The following is an 11,121-nucleotide window of genomic DNA, read 5'->3' on the forward strand; positions in this document are numbered from 1 at the left end:
AAAGGATGAGTGGTCTATTTCCACAGCGTTGTTTATTTTATGATACAGCTCCACAGAACTAGTGCAAAAAATACATTGCATATTTATATGTTAAGTACTTTCTCCAAGATTCTAGAAACATCTTTTAGATACCATGTTCTGTTTGTTCTTACCTTGCTCTATGTAACAAAATAGGACACATAATATTCAGAATGACCAAGATGGCATCTGGGCTATTTCTTTACCTCCAGGTGTAGGGTAGCCAGATTTAGCAAACAAAAATACAAGACGACCAGTTACATTTGATTTTCAGATAAACAAGAAGTATATTTTTAGTGTAGCTATGTCCCATGCAATGTTTGTGACATACTAAAAAACTATTCATTGCTTATCTGAAATTCAAATTTAACAGGATGTCATGTATTTTATTTGGCAAACCTATCCAGGTGGAACTTTCTTTTAAGAACCAGTCTTAGGACTTTTTGCTTTAAAAATCTATAGATGAATACAGGCTAGCATATGTAGTTGCTTAACAAATGTTTATTGAGTAAGTAAATGAGTGTTCAAAGCGAACATTCTTTCCAGGAAAATTTAATTCTTTTCTCAGCAAAACTTCTAGATTTTCTCCTGTTTCTTTTTTTTTAATTTGCTAGAGAATAGTTTGTACACATATACAAAGTATGTATACAAATATTTCACACTTATGTTTTTTTCTACCAACAAAAGATAGATGTTTTGGCCTTTTTTGGATCATATTATCAACAGCCCATCATTGGTGACTTTAGCCCATTTGTATCCTCTGTACATATGATAACTTTGCTTATTAATTTGAGAAGCTCAGCTATTTCAGCCATGAATTCAATGTAAATAGATATAGTAATAATAGTAATATAACGATGTTGCCAATAAGGCAATAATAGTAATATCAAGATGATAATGTGATAATCCTCATATGGAGCTTGGACTATTAATCATATCAAGCCAGTGAGAGTAAAGGAACAAGTATAAGGTTTGGAGTTAAAAACCCTTGGTGTTACCACTTTCTGACTGAGTAACTTTAGCAAAGTCCTGTAACCAACCTGAGCCTCAGTTTTTTTCAGATCTGCAGTACTTTATATGATTGCTCTAAGAATTAAATAACATAATTTGTGTGAGAGCACTTAACTATAAATGCTGTAAAATTATCAAAGCCATTGAGGAACATATATGCTGTATGTTGCATATGTTATAGCAACATCATACATTTTGCAGCATAATCCAGAAAGCGAGGAATTGTTACCAGGGGAGTGGGGATAATCTGGTTGTGCCAGTATCATAGTGTCAGCTGTTACTGACTTGGGCGATCTTCAGGATGTTAGTACAATTCTCGAATTGGAGATACCATCATCTGGGGATGTTAATATCTACCCCACTTATAAAGTTGTAAGAAAAGTCACGTAATATGTATAAAATTCTTCAAAATTCTGCTTAACACCAAAATATTTTAGATGTCACTGAAGCACTTGGAAGCTCCTTAAAGGAAGGTGCTCTCTGTAATTACTAAGGTGCTATGATGGTGGAGTGTAGGCATTTCAGAAACTGTCTTACTAAATTGGGTGCATGTTTTGTGAATGCAGTGTGTCCCCAGTAGACAATCCCTTCCACATAGCTTCACAGTCCACGCTGGCACACCCCAGGAACTGCATGGAAAGGTTCGCAGGCAGTCACACCAGCTGTATCTCAGGTGTGTGGGTCCTCCTTTAACCCGACTTCTTCGGGTGGAGACCAAACTCAGCAGCCAGTGAAAGCTCCATCTAATTCTATCCAAGCACACTTTCAATGCTGATACTGAACATTTTCCATTTTGAGATCCAATCTTGCTTTTCCCCGTTCAGAGGACCTGCACTCTCAAGCACCGCTTCTGCTCTCCACACCAGTGGCCACCTTCCCCCATCCATACTCTTCTCCTCCTCTTCCTTCCTTGCTGCCTGTTGTCCCACAAGCATTCTGTCTTGGTTTTTTGACCCCTCACTGTACTTGCCCAAAGAGAAGAATATTGTGCTAGGGCGGATAATAGAGAGGCACAAAGAATGGGAGAGGCAAGTAGGAACAGTGCTTCTGGAAAATGTCCTAATAATAGCTTTCATTATCATTTCTGCAGCCCAGGAGAAGCCTGGTTAGAATGAGAAAGAATCAGTAGAAGAAGTGGGTTCTTGCTGAACACCCAGTACAGAGGTCACTATTCAAAATGCCTTGGCCCATTAGGATGGCTTTTACTTGAACCTTGTAGGCTTTGGGCAAAACACTCTGAATCTACTAACCTAATCAGTGTCTTTCTTCCTCTTTCTTTTTTTGTTCACTTGTCAGTCATGGTAGAGTAAGTGTCAGAGCTGGTCCGTGAGGAGGAGTTGAAGAGCAGGCATTGAAAACTGGAGGAAAAGATTTATTTCACCACTCCCTTCACCCATGGCAAGGCAGTAAAGGACACTGCCTCCCCCTCAGTTTCTTCACCTAACTGTTTGGTTTCTGTGCCTCCAACACCCAATTGCTGCTTGCTAGGAAATCCTGTCTACGCTATGTGCTGACATTTTATTCATGATACCACTTCTTTCCATTAGCATATGTAACTGAGAATAGACTATACCCTTAACTCTGAATTACATAGCTGCAATATAATCGCTTGCTTTATTGATTATCTGAAACAATTTTTTTTTTAAATTCTGGATTGGCTTCCCTACTCCATGTGAGTCATTTCTCAGTTGGTTTCATTTAACCTCAGTTCCTTTGTGCTGAATGGAACAGTTTAATTTTGCTTAAAATGACCACATGCTCTATACTAAATGCTTTATCTCCTTAATTTTCTAAGCACCTTCACAAGACAGGTACTTACTATATTATTCTCAAGCTATAGATAAGGAAACTGAGGCTTAGAGAAGTTAAATAACATGCCCGAGTCACTCAGCCAAGGAAATAGAATTCATATCTGACTCCTGCATCTGTATAGCTCCAAAATGGATCATTTTAAAGTGAAGGGACTTATGTAAGCTTCTCCTTCATGTTATAATTTAAGTACCCACTTTGTACTTTGTGTCCCTTTCTAACAAATGAGACTTGCCATTCCTGACCATAGGCGCAAACCCGGAAAGCCATCTACCACCGTTTATCTTCACTTTTCATTTCTTCACTTGGAGAGCAGCAATCAACAGACCACATCCATTTCATGTATAATGTCTGAAAGCCTTTGAGGATTGCTATAAGTAATATGCAAGGAAATAATGGGGAATGAAAATATTAACATTCCTGCTGAATGATATTATTTCAAATTCATACATATAGAAATGAAAGTGGTGGGCACCTGACTAAGCTGAAAATGCACCCCATTTAGTAAGACAGTTTCTGAAATGCCTACACTCCACCATCACAGCACCTTAATAATTATAGACAGCACCTTCCTTTATGGAGCTCCCAAGGGCTTTGCAAACATTTTTCCTCATTAACTTGCATACCATTTTTCTGTGGCAGGGAAGGGAACAGCATACTTTGTCCTATTTAAAATGTGGGACTGCTAATGCATTGAGTGACTAAGCAGGTTGCCCTCAGGTCATTCACTGACAAGGCCAGGACTAGGGTCCTCAGGGATTGTGGGCTCCCATTGGCTGAGGACCACTAAATCTGCAAAGGGCTGTGTGGCAAGTGCTTGGTCCAATTTCTCACTTACAGAAGGCAAAACAAACCCGGAGAGATGAAAACATTTAAAATAGCCCAGGGTCACATGGGAAATTAATAACAGAACCAATACTACACACATACAGACAACATACACACATATATTAATCCGATGGAAGAAAAGATAACAGCTATGAACAATCAACTTGTAGACAGATCAGAAGGGTATGAAAGTAAAAAAAGGCTTCATCAGTGACCTTGCCCAGAGGAATAACACACAGTTAGAAGGTGAAAGTTTGAAATAGCAAGAGCATTTTAACATATACAAAGTTTCAACATCCTAGCAGCCAAAATACCATCTGGAATTTAAGGCACACTTCCTATTAAAGGTGACAGGTGGACATGTTTTAAAAGATAGTTGACCAGCCTATCATAGCCTCTATAAATTGTACTGAAAGCACAAGGATAGCAAAGACCAGCTGAGTTCCAAGCATGTTTACAGCTGACAGAAATGTTTCAACTAAAAATAACATGCATGACTGTCTCTCTTAGGGAATCTCTCATTTAAAACAAATTTACCAACATGAGCAGTATGCATAGACTGAACTCATCAGCAAATTGACATTACTAGCAATGAGGCTTTCCTAACTTTTCCCATTTCAGTCTAAAAGTGAAATCCTTCTCTTCTAACCCTGTGATCCTATACATCATACCGTCCCATCAGTGTGCTTCAAAACATATCCTTTTTTGTTTGAAAACACAACAACAGCAAAAAAACTTTCTGAGGAAAGAAAGTTTTATAAAATGGATCATGAACATAACACACTTAACACAGAGCCTTCCACATGTAGTAAGCACTCAATACGTGGTGATTGTTTTCATTGCTACTATCACCATGACACATCAAACCTCTCCTGTTTCATAATGGAAAAAAATGGAAACACAGTCAAGGCACATATCATAAATGAGAATTAACTCAAATTTGTAGATTTCTTACCTGGATGCATAGTTCAAATGTTGAAATATTACCCTAGGCAGTTTCAGAGGCTTCGGGTTTGAGGCCAGGTTGTGGAAGAGTATGTGGAAGGACTTTCTTCTCTGAGGTGGATGCCTACGTGGGGAATCAGTAATGAGGCCGTAGAGATGGACCAGACACCTTAACAGAGTTCATCTCACCTGTCAAGAGCAGAGCTGAGGACAAAGAGCACAAACAAAAACCCGTCTTTAAGGAATTATCCACAGAGATGTCACAGGCCCATGGCCTTGACTTAGAGAGGAATATCTCCTGTGGTCATTCAGTGACTGAGTATTCTTACTTACCTTCCTGTTTCTAATAATCATTTGGTTTCAAAGCCAACAACAAAGCAAAGTAGTAAACTGAGGAGAAAGAAGGGTTCTGCCAACAGGCTGAGAGCAAAGAAAGAGACAGAAAAACTATTTTAAAAAGTGACCCAAGAGTTCAAAAAGCATATGGAACCATTTAATGGGGGCCGAGGGGCGGGGGATATATCCTTGTAATAAGAACACCATGCACGTATTCCCACACCATTCTTGGTGGTCTGCAAAGTGATTTCATATGTATTTTATGTCAACATCAGCACAGCGAGGTAAGTAGGACTATGTATGTCAGAGGCATTTGGTAATTTGTCAGAGTGGCGTGTGGTGTGTTGGTGCCGAGATCTGAACTGGACCATTTGCCCCTGAGATCGCCGTGTTTTCCATCACCTGCTCAGCATCCACACCTGCTGAGGCCAGTCTGCAGCTCAGTGCAGTCAATACAGAATAGCCAGTCGACTTTTAAGTTACGTTTTAGGAAGATTTCTGTCTAAAATAGATAAAATCAAAAGTGTAGCTCTTCCTAACAATTTATTCCTATTTTGGCAAATAGTTTCCAGACTTACCAATCAATGTATAGGTAAATTGACTAGACAGAATACCAGAAACGGGGATGTCCCTAAAGAACCAAGCTATATGACCAATATTCTTAGATCTCAGTGATTTTAGAGAACCCCATGTCTCCAAAGATCTTTCTTCTCTCTTATGTCTTATATTTGTTTGATAACATTAATGGGAAACACAAAATCCCCTGGTTATATCCCCTAATGATGACACTGAGAATGACTCCCTTAGAAGATAGCCCTCCCTCTTCTCCACAGAATGACCTTTGAAGACTTTTAGTTGGAGACTCTCTGGTAGCTTTCCACGAGAGCCATTTTCTGACATGGGAAGTGGAAAACTCTAAACTGTCCTACATCACCATAAAGCAAGGTTTCTCTGCACGTGAGGGGCCAGGAACACCTGGATTTTTCCAATCAAGGATGATCCATTAAGCAATCAGATTTTATTTTTTTTTTAATTTTTTTGTTTTTCTTTTTTGTTGTCTTGTTTTTCTGTCTCTCATTCTCCCTCCCTTGCTATGTCTCGCTCTGTCCTGCCTGCCGTCTCTTCCCATATGAACAGGTGAGAAGCCCCACCAATGCAGCATCTGTTGGCGCTCCTTCTCCTTAAAGGATTACCTTATCAAGCACATGGTGACACACACAGGCGTGAGGGCGTACCAGTGTAGCATCTGCAACAAGCGCTTCACCCAGAAGAGCTCCCTCAACGTGCACATGCGCCTCCACCGGGGGGAGAAGTCCTACGAGTGCTACATCTGCAAAAAGAAGTTCTCTCACAAGACCCTCCTGGAGCGACACGTGGCCCTGCACAGTGCCAGCAACGGGACCCCTCCTGCGGGCACACCCCCAGGTGCCCGCGCCGGCCCCCAAGGCGTGGTGGCCTGCACGGAGGGGACCACTTACGTCTGCTCCGTCTGTCCAGCAAAGTTTGACCAAATCGAGCAGTTCAACGACCACATGAGGATGCATGTGTCTGACGGATAAGTAGTATCTTTCTCTCTTTCTTATGAACAAAACAACAACAAAAAAGAAACAAACAACAAAAAAAGCTATGGCACTAGAATTTAAGAAATGTTTTGGTTTCATTTTTACTTTCTGTTTTTGTTTTTGTTTCATTTCATTTTGTACTACATGAAGAACTGTTTTTTGCCTGCTGGTACATTACATTTCTGGAGGCTTGGGTGAATAATAGTTTTCCCAGTCTCCCTCGGATGGTGGCCTTAAGGCCTGGTAGTGCTTCAAGAGGTCCACTGGTTGGATCTCTAGCTACTGGCCTCTAAATACAACCCTTATTTACAAAAAAATCTTTTAAAAAAAGTAAAAAAAAAAAAAATTTTTTTTCACTTGTGAAGAGCACTACAAAAATATATAACAAAATCTAAAAGGCCTACTGTCTTTAAGTACACCGCTTGCAGTGTTTCAGTGGACATTTTCACAATTCTGGCCGCTTGGACTTCACAGTAACCAGTTAAAACTGTGGAATATCACTTCTGGTTGAAAACCCAGAGGAAAGGCCCTGCTGTTTTCCACCTACCACATTGTCTGATTTCACAAAAGGGCTGTGGGGGCGGGAAGGGGCAGTGGGTCGGTGGTGTGGGAAAGAAAGGCAAGTGGCAGGCTTCTCCCCCAGATTCTGCCCAGGTCCACACCCTGGCCCACCTCCCCCATGTCCCCCCCTTCCAGCAGAAGCCAGGAAGACTTGGACAAGCAACAAGCAACAGTGGCTATCGCTATCGTATTTATTCAGTGTCTTCGCTGAGCCACAGCCTCAGCACAATCAAGAGGGACTTTCATGAAAGGCAGGAATGCAGATAAAACAAAGATATCAGAAATTTGCACCTATGTTTCTAGGTACAAGAGAAGGATTATTTCCAACAATCTTTGCAAAAAAAAAAAAAAAGTGTCAGGATATATTCTTGTGGAAGAGAAAAAGAAAGAAATGGAGGGTGGGGGGAACAATAAAAAGTTCTTGAGGCTTTTCTAATTCAAAATTTTATAGAGGGGCAAAAGTGACGTTTACCAGATAGAATGCTGATTTTTTAAATATATTTACAACAGTATTTGTGTAAAAAAAAAACAAAAAAAAGTGAAATTGTTAAAAGTAATTTTTTTCATTTTGGTTATGCATACACTGCCACCAATCCCTTCTCTTTTGTTTTATTTCACACACATATATATATTTTTTGGTAAGTCAAGACTGTTAAGGTTAGCGATACTGCTTCCAGATAGAAAGAATTAATGGCAACTAAAGTTATATTTGAAAGAGAGGAAGGATATTTTCTTCATATTTTTTTTAATTTTTCTTAATTTTTATTATTTTAAGTATTGCCTGGGTTGATGAGGGCCTCTGTGGCCAGCCCATCCCTGCTGTAATTTGAATTGCTGCTTTGTATTTTGATATGTAGTTCTTTGACTTTTAGCAAGCTTAAGTTGCTCCACTGAATATTTTTTTCAACTGATCCGTCTAGAATTCTGTTCTTTTTCATGGGAGGGACTTTATCTTTCAGAAACAGCTTTCTTCTCCAAAATTTCATTGAGATCTTATGATTCTAGAATTTCTATTGACTTTACTTTTTTTTCCTGTGATGAAACACTAGTAGTCTAGAGGTCTTGACAAATGGGTTTTTTTCTTTTGTGGTCAGCCAGGAGGAGGAGTTCACAAAACTCTGCCATACCCTCCTCACCCTTCACAACTACAAAGAGCATCATTACGAGGAGCCTGTTACAGATCAAGATGCATTGATGCCAAAATTACTTTTTTCCTTTTAAATATTGCCTTCTATTTCCCCCATGGTTAAGAGGGCTAAATAAGTTGATAATTCTCTAGATGAGTTATTAACCCTTGCATTTTGGAAAGATTTTAGGGAAATTAACATCCACCAACATCCACCAACCAAAAAGGCCACCAATCTATTGCATCATACCAGATGCCACTCTCTCTTCCTAGTTGGGATTTCTCTCCTCGGTCCCGATCAAGGTATTATAATAGAGATTTTTCCATTATAGACAGTGTCCTGAAGGGATTCCAACTAAAATATAGGAATTCTTAAACCGAACTAACAATCCAAAAGTGATTTAATTGCTGGGCATATTTTAACTCAAAGGGAAAAGTAAATCCTTAAACAAAGCAGAAACACCAAACTGCAATTTTAGAAAGAAGAAAAGAGAGCATATTTTAGTTTCAAAATTACTTTTCATTTTAATTTAATTTTCTTTCTAATTTCCCTGTCAGCAATTTATTTACAAAAACTATGCAGCAAATGAGGGAAAATCTTCCAAGGCAAGCAGTTCTGTAATGATTAAATTGGTTTTATTCATATATTTTAGACATTTGGTTAACTTGGATCTTTTTTATAAGTTCTTTGTGATATTTAGTAGGGTTAGTGCAACTGGAGTGTTTGTGAGTTTGATTTGGTCCTATGGTGCTTAATTCAGTGGATATTTTGCTAGAAGTTTTAATGTAGACCTGATGATTGATTGACTATTGAGTACTACCCATCATGATTTCTAAAGGAGTCCTACCAAGAACTGTGTGTCCAAAACTGACCTGTTGTAAAAGTTAGTGAGAAACAGTTTCAGAAATAAATAAGAAATATTCATTTTTCTATTGCTAATTTTGCTTTTTAAAATATCAGTATTGTAAGACTTTAATATTTCTATTTACCACCAATAGAGGGAGCATTAGTTAATTGACTATGTCATGGAATTGTTTTGATAGTTTGAAAAACAAGTCATTCCACTCATAAAATAAAAAAGATTGACATTAAGAAAAAAAAATTAATCTAGAGGAGACTGACATGAAATCATTCAACATGTTACACATGAAACAAGTCCAAAAGCCACTTTAAAGTATTTCTAACTATTTGACAGTAGATTTAAAACAGTGTCTTTATTTAAGCCTTAGCAAAACAGGAAAAAATTTTGTAATACTTCCAGAAAAGTTGATCTTGAGTGCCATTATGGGCCACATTTAGCTATCTGCTGCTCAATCTGAGGGAGACCTATTTGCCTTAATGCAGATTTGGCATATAAAAAGCTAAGCAATTGGGTTAAAATCCACCTTTTTTTTTTTTTTTCCGAATATGTAGAGAAGAAAGCCACAGGTGATTTGAAACCATGTTGATTATCTTTTCCCTGTAAAGGAAGTTATCTCTAAAAAAAAAAAAAAAAAAAAAATTGGGTGATCCCTAAAGAATTCTTGATGAGGTGATATAATTATTGTAGTCCATAACAAAACAGACTACCCAGGTTTGCATGTCAGTAGACTTATTCCTACTGTTTATCTATATCTCCCAAACATCTCACAGCCTAAAATATTGACAAATTGTTTTGTGCAGAGAGGAAGAAGCTAGATTGGAGTGGGAGCAAAGAGGTTGCCATGGGGCCATTGCTATCTGCCTAGCCTCTCCAAGGGCTGCTTTCCAAACTGACCCACATTTTAGAAAAGAAATCAGTCTGTACCTATTTGAAAAAGATAGAGATGCTTTTAGATTGCCAGTCCTCACTTTTAAATTGAACAATCACAAACATCTTAGGAAATAGGGAAACATATTTTGCTTCAAGATCAGAGAATGAGTATGGATTTTTTTTATTTTTTGATTTCAAATCTTACAATCTTCTGACATGTAGACCTCATGCTAGGATGATATCAGTGCTAAAAAATTTTTCCTTTTAGTAGCCAGGAAAAAGGTAGATAAGATGAAAGCAAATATTGCAGATTGAAGACCACTTAGGATGAATGAATACAGGGAACAAGAACTGGTATGGAAAAGAAACTTTTTTTTTTTTTTTTTTAGAAATTTGTGATTTAAAAACAGAATTTTCTAAACAAGAGAAAGGAAAAACGTCAAAGGGGAATGTGTATTTCAATATATTTAGATACAGTTTATGAAAAATAAAATTTACTAGCACTAGAAACATTGGTAGTATCTCAGCAAAGTAGGCAATTTTTCCCTATTAAATGCCAACATTTGTACAAAAAAGGTCCTCAAATGTGTAAAATATAACCCTAAAAAAGAAAGGAATTGGAACACATGGATCTGATACAGATCTACACATGGAGAAAGGTTGAGGAACAAGCTAGGCAACAAACAAAAAAGTCTGAAATGAGAGTCTCTGTATCAAAAATTTTTTACTATGTATTGTAATTGAATTGTAAGCTTTAGCTCCTAATAACAGTTTTACAGTCTTTTCCCTTCCCAAAGTTCTAACACTTTGAATCTTATTGCCATGATTAAGCATAATTGATAATTTCCTCCTATGTTCCAGCCACAGTCCATTCCCAGCCATCTTAAAGGTTGCAGTAGCTCTTGGCCTTGAAGACTTGGATTTGCTTTGTTGAAAATTCGTAAGGATTTTATTTTGTATCATCACAATATTCTCCAAGAAAACGCTTTCCAATCCATGAACAGTGAGAATTTGTGCATTCTGATAATGAAAAGAGAAAAGTTTTCCTCTGAGTGTGTTTGTTTCACATTCAGTCCTGATGCCTTGACCTGTTTGTGTTTCCATCACACAAGCATACCAGCAGTATGTGCCCTGCCCATGCCTAAAACTCAGTGTTTTTCCTCCATGCAAAAGTGAAAAATGAGTTATTCCA

The 11,121-nt window shown here is 38.0% G+C and overlaps 1 protein-coding gene across 10 annotated transcripts in view; it reads left to right on the forward strand.

Annotated features, from left to right (window-relative positions):
- Positions 1 to 7,603, forward strand: part of ZBTB20 (zinc finger and BTB domain containing 20) — a 762,522-nt gene extending 754,919 nt beyond the window's left edge. For all 10 annotated transcript variants that reach the window (XM_045540230.1, XM_045540226.1, XM_045540232.1 and 7 more), the window contains one exon: positions 6,085 to 7,603. In XM_045540230.1, the coding sequence (XP_045396186.1) occupies positions 6,085 to 6,506 (422 nt within the window). In that variant the 3' untranslated portion in view covers positions 6,507 to 7,603. The remainder of the gene's footprint in view (positions 1 to 6,084) is intronic.
- The last annotated feature ends 3,518 nt before the right edge of the window (positions 7,604 to 11,121 follow it).

The sequence above is a fragment of the Lemur catta genome, chromosome 1 (genome assembly GCF_020740605.2).
Source record: "Lemur catta isolate mLemCat1 chromosome 1, mLemCat1.pri, whole genome shotgun sequence".
NCBI classification, from domain to species: Eukaryota; Metazoa; Chordata; class Mammalia; order Primates; family Lemuridae; genus Lemur; species Lemur catta.